Consider the following 12,110-nt stretch of genomic DNA (forward strand, 5'->3'; position numbering starts at 1 on the left):
GAGGCCGCGCCAGCAGCGCCTTGTAGTAGGGCTGCTTAATGTCTCCCTTATGGAAGAGGAGAACATGCCGGGTCAGTGTAAATCTGATGCCGAGGCTGAGGGTATAGCGTGGAGCATACCTCAAGGGATGAAGGGCACATGTCAGAGGTACGATTCCTGGCAGCAAGGTTGCCATCCCAACGCAATGCAGTGAACACCGCTATCAGGGGACGTTAGAGCCACCCGCCAAATTTTCTATTCAGGTAAGACCTATTCCACAGGCAAAACCTGAAGGACGAGCAAGGATTCATAGTTTAGGGGACAGCGCACCCCACGGCTTCATTGGCAGGAAGCGGTTCACTGAAGCTGGTAGCAACATGAAAGCTGACCAGATTTACTCTACAACTAAGTGACCACGAACAAGTTGGTAAGATTTACAATTGCTGTACAATACACAAATGATTGAGACATTGTCATCTACTCAGAGGCATTTTAACCAGGTAAACTGGACATTACTACTATTCCAAGAAGGTTGGAATTTGGCCAGAAGAGTGTTGAGCCAGGTCCAGTATTTTAGCCAGGTTTGCCTTCGAGACAGGCTCGGAGATATGGGGAATTGTCTTTCAAGGCAAGGTCAGAATTATGGCAAGAGTTGTCTTGGGACATGTGAGAATTATCGGAACCGGGCCAGAGTTGCCGTTCAGGGCAGATACGAAATGATGGCAGGCGTGGCCTGTTCATTATGAAAGAAGGGTGATCAAACTGATTTCATAGGGTTTTCCAAGTACAATGATCATCAAGGATATTTGAAGGCATTGCTATGATGAGGCAATTTAACAGTATGATGACAATAAATCATTCAAAGGATGTGATGTATTGTCTGGATTATATTTTGTATTTGGCTAAAAACCACTGTTTCAGTCTCAAGCAACTTGAGCAATTGTTCTCTCCTATCCAGTTAAATTAAGTTGTTATCAAATGGATAGTTGGCCTGTGACTCCGCCCTGGGCAACAGATTGGAGTCAATAGAAACCTGGAACAGCCTTGTTGTTATAAAGCAGTTTCTATTCATTAGACTATCTGGCAATGTAATAGATGTGATGCAGCTGTGCAAGTGGGAGAACTGACAACATGCTTAATGGCAAACTATAAAGGGCCATGAAGGTCATTGATAACACACCTTTGCTATTACCAGCTGAAGCTATTAAAGTCACTATGATGGACAAACAGTATTCAGCATTGCTCCAGTAGTTGATCAATAAATATGTCATTATATTGCAAAATTATGCTATGGCCTAAGGTGGGAAAATGCGAATGTCATCTCTAGTTGGAGGTGCAGGAGATTTGCATACGTTATTAACTCTTCAGTTATTGGTATCAACTATCTATAGACCCTACGTGCATTTTATGGGTTAAAGAGTGATTGAATGAATATGAGGAGGAGGAGCCAACTTGGTGAACGGCTGCTAGCAGCAGCCGTCCGTCTTAAATTAGTTTTTTTTTTAGTTTTTAGTGAGTCCTGTTTTTTTGTTTGTAGGGGATATGGTCATTTAATGTGGGGGGTAGGTGTAACTTTATTTATAGGTCCCTACCTGGTCGGTGTGGCAGCCTTTTTTCCGGGCTGCCCGTCGACCCGTCGTCGTGGCCTACCAGCGGGCTTGGAGCGCCGTTTCTTGGCGGGAACCACCCAGCACCTCGGCCTGGGTGGCGGCACTGCATTGGAGCGCTGTAGCGGAGCGGAGCGGGCGATGCCTTGCCTGGGTCGCCGCGCTGGAGTTTTGGCGAGCTGGACCGCCGAGAGCAACATCTCCGGGCTGCGGGTTTGCGGAGCGGAGAGGCGGCGTGCGGAGAGCGGTCGCCGACTTTTTCATCGGGAGCCTGGGAGCGCCAAACCGGCGCGGCCTTGTCGGCTTCGGCAGCCGCGGGCTCCAACCAAGAAGCGGCCGTTCCAAGTGGCCCAGCCGCCGAAAGGACTCTCCCGACGCCGGGGCAAGACCACCCGGTGAGAACGGCCAGGGACATCGGGCCTCCGTAGAGGCAATTGCGGTGGCCTCAATAGGCCTGACTTTGGGGTGAACATGGGGTGGGGACTGGACATTGTGCCTTCCTCCACAGTGCTATCCACTGTGGGGGGATGATTTTTTTTGTCTAACTGTAGTCTTGTAGGTCTGTGTCCAAGATGGCTGCCGTGAAGAGAGAGTGAACGCTGGCGCGCTTTGGTTGCCGCTGCTCTCTCTTCACACTGTGTTTTTGATTTTCTGTTTTTGGACTGAATTCTGTTTTTAATTTGTGTCATTGTGATGTCTTTAATTACTTGTTTTACTCCGATTATATGTTTTTATTCCGATTACTATGTAAGGTGTCCTTGAGATGTATGAAAGGCGCCCATTAAATAAAATTTATTATTATTATTATTATTATTATATGCATAGGTGCATGCTCAACTTTATGTTGATACACTATGATGTGGCATATGATAAGCACGAGGGTGCAATCAGGTAAAATATCCTGTAATAGGTACATAATCTCATTTGCCACTGGAGTATCATTAAGTACAGATCAATGACAACACAGAATGGGTGTTGGACCACACAGTATTTATGAAATTCTGATTCAATGCAACACTGAATATAGATATGTTGTTTTCATGCTAATTCAAAGGTTGCAAAAATGTGTGGCATAACAGTGGTGAAAGATACATTCTCACTACAAGCATGAGGAATGGTCTTTTATGTCTTCCTCCATTTTGCTTTATGAGTCGGGTCTTGAAATAAAGTCATCAAGAGCCCGCTTTAGGTTCCAGCTGTGGAATTGGCTTATGCAGTTTGATTCCCGAATCGGGAATAATAATAATGCAACCGTATATGGTTATTTTAAACGTAACTTGCTGGTTCAGCCTGTGGCTCGGGAAATCAGCCGTTGCATGATAAAATCAATTTATGTTCTACAGATTCTCAATAGACTGCTTACGGCTTGGGTTGTCACACCTATTTTTGTATGTATTCACAGTGCTGGAATGGTACCAAAAAGCGGTACTTTGCTGCTTCAGGAGATGGGAAGCGTTTGTTTAATGCTCATGTTACATTTAAAATGGTACAGATTCTGAGCTATTGCAGTTCATTTAAATGGTCTTTGACAATATTGAGTTATAGGGTCATTAACTGTGCCAAGGTGCTCTCCATCAGACTTACTGCAGCTAACGAGGTCCACTTTGTTGGGTTCACCTCGGATATCGAGTTAGTAAAGGATATCTTTTACACAAGTTTTCCCAGGACAAGTACAATGCAGTATGGCAGGTTGACATTGTGTTAACACTATTTCACCAGGGGGTTCCAGCTACATTCTTAGCTTTGACCGAACCTCATTAGGTAGTTATCCTCCTGCCGCTGGTTAGCACAACAGGTCACTCGCTACATTATTGTGACAGGAGAGGATGATTACATCTGCAAATATATGCATAGTATTTTATGCTATAATTTATTTAAGCAGAGCAGTAGGGGTGTCAGGTCTCAAAATAGTTCAAGGCATACCCAGGGAACTTTTGTTATGTGAGGACACACATATACAACAATACGTCAAGGTCACCAGAGCCTTCGAGACTCTGAGCTAACTATGATTGTTAGTTACAAAAAACGTTATAAGAACGTATCTGCTCAGATCTTGCCAGGTGTTAAAACAGAGTTGAGTTATGCAGGAGTAGATACTGATCCGGATCTCACTCCACCAGGGTTGTTATAACAGCAGCAGCAAGGGTTAATTACGTTCCGTTGGACCACATCCTAACGGCTGTAGCGTGGTCAAAGAACAAATTTTCAAACATGTTATAATAACCCGTTGCCAGACCAGGGGTATTTCTCAACTTTATTTTATGTTCTGTTATAGGTTCCATCCGGATGAGAGATGTGACTATTGTTATTACTTATTTAACAGCATCAGCATGTTTAAATCTATGTCATGACTGTATGCATTATGAATGTTTTCCCTCATTTGTCAATGGGGCAGTTGTGGTTGTGTAGACTTGGTTCTCACGGCATGAAATCACAGAGCTTTAAAATCTTCACGTAGTCACTCACGTGACTCCGAAGTAAAATAGTAAGATTAAACGAGAACTTACCAGTTTGAAGTTTGATCTTTATTTTATGAGGAGTTACGATGAGGAACTACGTGCCCTCCGCTCCCAGCCCTCATTAAGGTCATCTGGTAGTTCTAGTCTTCTTTCATCTTACTATTATACTTCAGTCACTATTATCTGTGATTTCACACCAGCTGTTTTGAAGATTGACGCACATGTGGCTGAACGGGGTTCTTCACGTAGTCCCTCATTGTAACTCCTCATAAAATAAAGATCAAACTTCAAACTGGTAAGTTCTCATTTAATCTTACTATTATAAATTGAACCCAGATATTTTCGGTTATTGTCCATCATGATCAACGGACCGAAGTATTTAAGGATGCCTGCAGACTTTAACACAGAAGTCAAAGTGCTGGAGTAACACAGGAAGTCAGGCAGCATCATGGGGAAAAAAAGATAGGTGACGTTATGGGCCCGGGCCCTTTTTCTAAAGAACGATTCACTCTGAAGCAGGGACCTGATCTGAAATGTTGCCTATCTATGTTGAGTTTGAAGAAGGTCCTGCCTGAAATGTCACCTATCCATGTTCTCCCAAGAGGCTGCCTGACCTGCAGGATTTATTCCAGGATTTTGTGCCTTTTTTTTGCAAACCAACATCTGCAATTCCTTGAGCTGACAAAATTAACAATTCAATACTTTTTTAAAAAATGGATCCATACTTACTGAAACAGTTTGTTGTTCTGGATTTTGGATCTGAATATCTGTGTAAGAGATAGTCATCATAGGAGGAATGACCTTTCCTTGCAAAGTATTGGGCACAAGTATCACACTGCAAAATCAGTCAGATAACATTAAAACTTACTTGAATGTTCATTAATTTAAATGTGATGCATAATGATTTTATTGACAAATTCAATTATTCTTTTCCCTAATTGACTGAAATCCCATTAATATTAGCTGACTGTAATGCTCAAATGTTTGCCAAAGAATAATGTAAAAGACCCATGTTACCTCAGCCATGCCCTTTGTCATGATAAGATTTCCTTTCTGGTTCATATTCATGTGATAGGAGCAGAATTAGGCCATTCGGCCCATCAAGTCTACTCCGCCATTCAATCATGGCTGATCTATCTCTCCCTCCTAACCCCATTCTCCTGCCTTCTCCCCATAATCCCCTGACACCCGTCTCCGATGCTATGCATATCATCCAGCAATTCTTTACCCATCTATCTATATAGCCTCAGTGGCAATTCTTTACCTGTTCACATAACTGTAGAATACTATCTCTTTGCAAAATCATGCATGAGCTCACTACTGGAAACTTGTATTTATCTATCATATGCCTTGTATCTGTAGGTTTATTGGAAAGCTGCTCCATCAGATGGAATAACAGAACAGGACATAAGTTTAATGCGCTTAAGCTTGCAAAAGAATCATCAACTTGCTTTCTATTTTTTTCCATATGAAAACTCATTCACCTGATTTTTATGTGGCTAGCAACTCTAATTGCTTTTGGCTGGCTATCCAGGTTCATTTCACGGCCACTGAGAGTATCCACCAAGAAAATACGCCTGGTTAAATACCAAGTATTCATCATTTTATCTGTGATTTATAAAAAAATAATTAAAACTTGGATACATACAGGAGGGCTGCAGAATTGTTGGCATATCCCAGTATACCTCTGATAATTCGGCATCCAATTGTATGGAAATCATGGTGGTTTGGACTCAATGGTTAGTGGGGAATATGAGCTGGGATCCAGAGTGCAAATAGTCGGCACAGCGGTAGTTATTGCCTCACAGCATCAAGACGCATGTTTGAACCTGACCCCGGGTGCATTCTTCTTGTGACCACATGGGACTTCTCCCACATTCTAAAGACATGCATGTTTTGCAGGTAAAATGGCTTCTGTAAAGATGGTCCCCAGTGTGCGGTATGCAAAAGTGGGATAACAAAGAACTAGAGCAGAGGGATCTAGGAGAACAGGTGCATAATTCCTTGAAGGTTGAGTCACAGGTGGATAAGGTGGTCAAAAAGGCTTTTGGCATTTTGGCCTTCATCAGTCATAGTATTGAGTATAACAGTTGGGAGGTCATGTTGCAGTTGTATAAGACGTTGGTGAGACCGCATTCAGAGTATTGCGTTCAGTTCTGGGCACCATGTTATAGGAAAGATATTGCCAAGCTTTAAAGGGTTCAGGAAAAATTTACGAGGATGTTGCCAGGACTAGAGGGTGCAAGTGATAGGGAGAGGTTGAGTAAGCTGGGTCTCTGTTCCATGGAGCGCAGGAGGATGAGGGGTGATCTTATTGAGATGTACAAAATCATGAGAGGAATAGATCGGGTAGACAGAGTATTTTGCCCAGATAGGGGAATCAAAGACCGGAGGACATAGGTTCAAGGTGAAGGGGAAAAGATTTAATAGGAATCTGAGGGGTAACCTTTTCACACTAAGGATGGTGAGTGTATGGAACAAGCTGCCAGTGGAGGTAGTTGAGGCTTTAAGAAACAGTTAGACAAGTACATGGATAGGACAGGTTTGGATGGATATGGAGCAACCGCAGGCAGGTAGGACTAGATTCACGTTACCTTTTCTTGAACTGATAATATATTATTTCTGTGGGAATGAATTGTACGAAGGGCTTCACAGCTATTCCCGTGATTGACATGAAACACTCCATCTACATCACATAAATGAGTTGCTAAGCTGGATAGAATGTTGTTACAAATGCTTCTTTTTACACAGGGCTCTAGTTAATCACGGATTCTAGTATTCTGGATAAGAGATTTCTCTGTCTTTCATTTTATTCCAAATAATCAATTGAAAGTCAAGATTAGTCAAGACAGTGGTGACCGAGACTAGTCAGTGAAGTAAAACACTTAAATCAGAGTCCTGGAATCCATACATGATTTAACTAACAAGTAATAAGTAATAAATGCCAAAAGATCATCAAAAGTGAGTGGTTTTGCAGATGGTGAAGATGGTTGTGAAAGATTGCAGCAGGATCTGGATCGATTGGCCAGGAATGGTTGAGAGAAGTGAGAGGTTGCATTTTGGGACGTCGAACAAGGGCAGGACCTACACAGTAAATGGTAGGCCTCTGGGTAGTGTTCTAGAGCAGAGGGATCGAGGAGTACAGGTGTATGGTTCCTTGAAGGTCGAGTCGCAGGTGGATAAGGTGGTCAAAAAGGCTTTTGGCACTTTGGCCTTCATTAGTCAGAGTATTGAGTATAGAAGGTGGGAGGCCATGTTGCAGTTGTATAAGACGTTGGTGAGACTGCATTTAGAATATTGTGTTCCCTTCTAAGCAGCATGTTATAGGAAATATATTGTCAAGCTTGAAAGGGTTCAGAAAAGATTTACGAGGATGTTGCTAGGACTAGAGGGTATGAGCTATAGGGAGAGGTTGAGTGGGTGGGTCTCTAGTCCATGGAGCACCGGAGGATGAGGGGTGATCTCATAGAGGTGAACAAAATCATGAGAGGAATAGATTGGGTAGATGCACTCTCGCCCAGAGTAGTGGAATCACCCAGAGTAGTGGAATCGAGGACCAGAGGACGTAGGTTCATGGTGAAGGGGAAAAGATTTAATAGGAATCCGAAGGGTAATTCTTTCACACAAAGGATGGTGGGTGTATGGAACAGGCTACCAGAAGAGTTGAGGCTGGGACTATCCCATAGTTTAAGAAACCGTTAGACAGGTACATGGATAGGACAGGTTTGGAGGGATTGGGACAATGCAGACAAATGGGACTAGTGTAGCTGGGGCATTGTTGGCCGGCGTGGGCAAGGTGGGCCGAAGGGCCTGTTTCCACACTGTATCATTCTATAAATCTATGACTTAAACAGTTCTCTATCTGGACATTTGCAACAATGTGGCATTTAAGAAACTTTTGGATAGGCACATGGATATGTAGGGAATAGGGGGTTATAGACCTGTTCCACTTAGGCGACTTTTTAGGCGACTGCAGGAGACTGTGCCGTAGCCACATGGTCGCCACATGTTCGCGGGCGGTTGCCGGGGAGTCGCCTTCATGGTCGTGAGGAGTTCCCAAATTCTGGGAACGAGTCGCGGCGACATTATGGTCACCGAGAATTTTTCAACATGTTGAATAATTAGCAGCGACTAGAATGAATCCGCCATGGAGAGTAACGAGAATTCTCGAGTCGTAGGTGGGTCGCAACGAGGTCCTAGTGGGTTGCCAGGAGGTCGAAGGTTCTCCTAGGGTCTCGTAGGTTGTAGCCGATGCTGACCGGTAAATTTCATTGGCTCATTGGGAAAAAAAACCGTAAACAGTAGTTTTCAGAACCAAGGATAATGTCCACCGAACTTCACAGCTGTGTATCTCTGGCTTATTAAAAGTTGTCTGGCTTCTTAAAAGTTGTCTCCATTCCTTCTCCCCGCTCCCCCCCCCCCCCTCCTCTTTCAAAGGACTTACCGTACACTGTGCTAGCCGTCTTAATGACAGCGCTCACCTTCATGTTCATTGTGGTGTGTGTCAGTATCACCTTGGCTTTACACTGTGTGAATTTCAGACAGCGCTCCCCCCGCTTGCCCTGGCCCCTGCCTTTGCAATGTGTTTGTGTGTGTGTGTGTTCCACTCTGACAGTCACCGTTCCAGTTGCCGGTTTTTCAGGCGACTGCCGACAACTTGACAGTAGCTGGCAGTCCGCTGAAAAATCACCTAAGTGGGACAGGCACATTATGGATTATGTGCAGGAGTTGGTCTTGGCATCATGTTCAGCACAGATTTATAGGCCAAAGGGCCTGTTCCTGTGTTGTACTGTTCAATGTTAATTGTAGAATAAACATACGTTCTTCAACAAGAAATTGCTGTACAGAACAAACGGCCTACCTCGGTTTACGAATTTTCCATTGTATTGAAGATTTAAATTACGTATGGCAACAGCTCTTAACTTATCCTCACCATCTTCTCCTTTGTAAAGTATGTAAATGTCATAAAAGTGATTTTTGTCATATTTAGATAAAAGCTTGGAAACAGAAAGTGTACACTGTCCAAAGATGAAAATAGATAAACAAGAAATGGTTACAATACATAGAGATAGCTTGAAGGCAAATAATTGTTACATGTCTTTATCACACTTGCATTTCCTTAGCATCATACAGTTCAGGAGCTTTATACAATAGTGCATAACTTAAAACCAAAGTTAAGACCAAAGTTGGACCCTTGAAGACCGAAAAAGGTGAATTTATTATGGGGAACAAGGAAATGGCAGATGAGTTGAACAGGTACTTTGGATCTGTCTTCACTAAGGAGGACACAAACAATCTTCCTGATATAGTAGTGGCCAGAGGATCTGGGGTGACAGAAGAACTGAAGGAAATCCACATTAGGCTGGAAATGGTGTTGGATAGACTGATGGGACTGAAAGCTGATAAATCCCCAGGGCCTGATGGTCTGCATCCCAGGGTACTTAAGGAAGTGGCTCTAGAAATTGTGGATGCATCGGTGATAATTTTCCAATGTTCTATAGACTCAGGATCAGTTCCTGTGGATTGGAGGGTAGCTAATGTTATCCCACTTTTTAAGTAAGGCGGGAGAGAGAAAACGGGGAATTATAGACCAGTTAGCCTGACATCGGTGGTGGGGAAGATGCTGGAGTCAATTATAAAAGATGAGATAGCCGCACATTTGGATAGCAGTAACAGGATCGGTCTGAGTCAGCAAGGATTTACGAAGGGGAAATCATGCTTGACTAATCTTCTGGAATTTTTTGAAGATGTAACTAGGAAAATCGACAAGGGAGAGCCAGTGGATGTAGTGTACCTGGACTTTCAGAAAGCATTTGATAAGGTCCCACATAGGAGATTAGTGGGCAAAATTAGGGCACATGGTATTGGGGGTAGAGTGCTGACATGCATAGAGAAGTGGTTGGCAGACAGGAAACAAAGAGTAGGGATTAACGGGTCCCTTTCAGAATGGCAGGCAGTGACTAGTGGGGTACCGCAAGGCTCGGTGCTGGGACCGCAGCTGTTTACAATATACATCAATAATTTGGATGAAGGGATTCAAAGTAACATTAGCAAATTTGCAGATGACACAAAGCTGGGTGGCAGTGTGAACTGTGAGGAGGATGCTATGAGAATGCAGGGCGACTTGGACAGGTTTGGGGAGTGGACAGATGCATGGCAGATGAAGTTTAATGTGGATAAATATGAGGTTATCTACTTTGGTAGCAAAAACAGGAAGGCAGATTACTATCTAAATGGCGTCAAGTTGGGGAAAGGGGAAGTACAACGGGATCTGGGGTCCACATACATCAGTCTATGCAAGTAAGCATGCAGGTACAGCAGGGAATGAAGAAAGTGAATGGCAAGTTGGCCTTTATAACAAGAGGAATCAAATATAGGAGCAAAGAGGTCCTTCTGCAGTTGTACAGAGCCCTAGTGGGACCACACCTGAAGTATTGTGTGCAGTTTTGGTCCCCTAATTTGAGGAAGGACATTCTTGCTATTGAGGGAGTGCAGCATAAGTTTACAAGGTTAATTCCCGGGATGGCGGGACTGTCATATGCTGAGAGAATGGAGCAGCTGGGCTTGTACACTCTGGAGTTTTGAAGGATGAGAGATGATCTCATTGAAACATATAAGATTGTTAAGGGCTTGGACACGCTAGAGGCAGGAAACATGTTCCCGATGTTGGGGAGTCCAGAACCAGGGGCCACAGTTTAAGAATAAGGAGTAAGCCATTTAGAACAGAGACGAGGAAACACTTTTTCTCACAGAGAGTGGTGAGTCTGTGGAATTCTCTGCCTCAGAGCACGGTGGAGGCAGGTTCTCTGGATGCTTTCAAGAGAGAGCTAGATAGGGCCCTTAAAAATAGCAGAGTCAGGGGATATGGGGAGAAGGCAGGAATGGGGTACTGATTGGGGATGATCAGCCATGATCACATTGAATGGCGGTGCTGGCTCGAAGGGCCAAATAGCCTACTCCTGCACCTATTGTCTATTGTCTAAAACAACACATAATCCTCCGATATTTCCACCACCTCCAATAGGATCCCACCAGCAGCCACATTTTCCCATCTCCACCTCTTTCCGCCTTCCGCAGAGACTGTTCCCTCCATAACTCCCTGGTTAACTGATCCCTTCCCAACCAAACCACCCCCACCCCAGGTACCTTCTCCTGCAACCGCAGAAGATGCAACACCTGTCCCTATACCTCCTCCCTCGACTCTGTCCAGGGATCCCAACAGTCCTTTCAGGTTAAGCAAAGGTTCACTTGCACCTCCTCCAACCTCATCTACTGTATCCGTTGTTCAAGATGTGGACTCTGATACATCGGCGAGACCAAACACAGACTGGGCGATCGTTTCGTGGAACACCTTCGCTCAGCCCACCTGAACCTACCTGATTGCTGGACACTTTAATTCTCCTTCCCATTCCTACACTAACCTTTCCGTCCTAGGTCTCCTCCATTGTCAGAGTGAGGCTGAATGCAAATTGGAGGAACAGCATCTCACATTTCGCCTGGGCAGCTTACAGCCCAGAAGTATGAATCTTGATTTCTCTCACTTCAGGTAGCCCCGGCATTCCATTTCTTTCGATCCCTCCCCCACCCAAGTCACACTAGCTTCTCGTTTTCACCCTACAAACAGCTAACAATGGCCCGTTTCCTTTATCATCGTTACTTTTTTGCATATCTTTCATTCTTTGTTCTTTATATCTCCACATCACCATCAAAATCTCTCGTTTCCCTTATCCCTAACCAGTCTGAAGAAGGGTCTCAACCCGAAACGTCACCCATTCCTTCTCTCCGGAGATGCTGCCTGTCCCACTGAGATCCATCTTTTTGTGTCTATCCTTAGTGTATAACTTAACTTTTTTTTTGTTTGAATATTCGATATATATTCTGATATACCCAAAGTGTTTATTCTATCATTTGCAAAATACTGCCATTCAATGTTTCAATGTGCCACCAGGTTCATGTTTGGGAAATATGATTTACTTGGTGGATTTATGAATGATTTATACAATTGATAAAGTAGGTATCTTTTAAAAGGTGTTACAGTTGGCATAGGCAAGGTGGGCAGAAAGCA

General features: G+C 43.8%; 1 protein-coding gene across 1 annotated transcript in view; it reads right to left on the bottom strand.

Moving 5' to 3' along the window:
* tmem67 (transmembrane protein 67) overlaps positions 1–12,110 on the bottom strand; it is a 125,562-nt gene that overhangs the window by 64,090 nt on the left and 49,362 nt on the right. The window contains exons 12-14 of the mRNA XM_033020405.1: positions 8,907–9,063; positions 5,530–5,653; positions 4,775–4,880 (exon numbers count right to left, since the gene is read on the bottom strand). Coding sequence (XP_032876296.1) covers positions 4,775–4,880; positions 5,530–5,653; positions 8,907–9,063 — 387 coding nt within the window. The remainder of the gene's footprint in view (positions 1–4,774; positions 4,881–5,529; positions 5,654–8,906; positions 9,064–12,110) is intronic.

This window comes from Amblyraja radiata, chromosome 4 (assembly GCF_010909765.2).
Source record: "Amblyraja radiata isolate CabotCenter1 chromosome 4, sAmbRad1.1.pri, whole genome shotgun sequence".
In the NCBI taxonomy this organism is placed as follows: Eukaryota; Metazoa; Chordata; class Chondrichthyes; order Rajiformes; family Rajidae; genus Amblyraja; species Amblyraja radiata.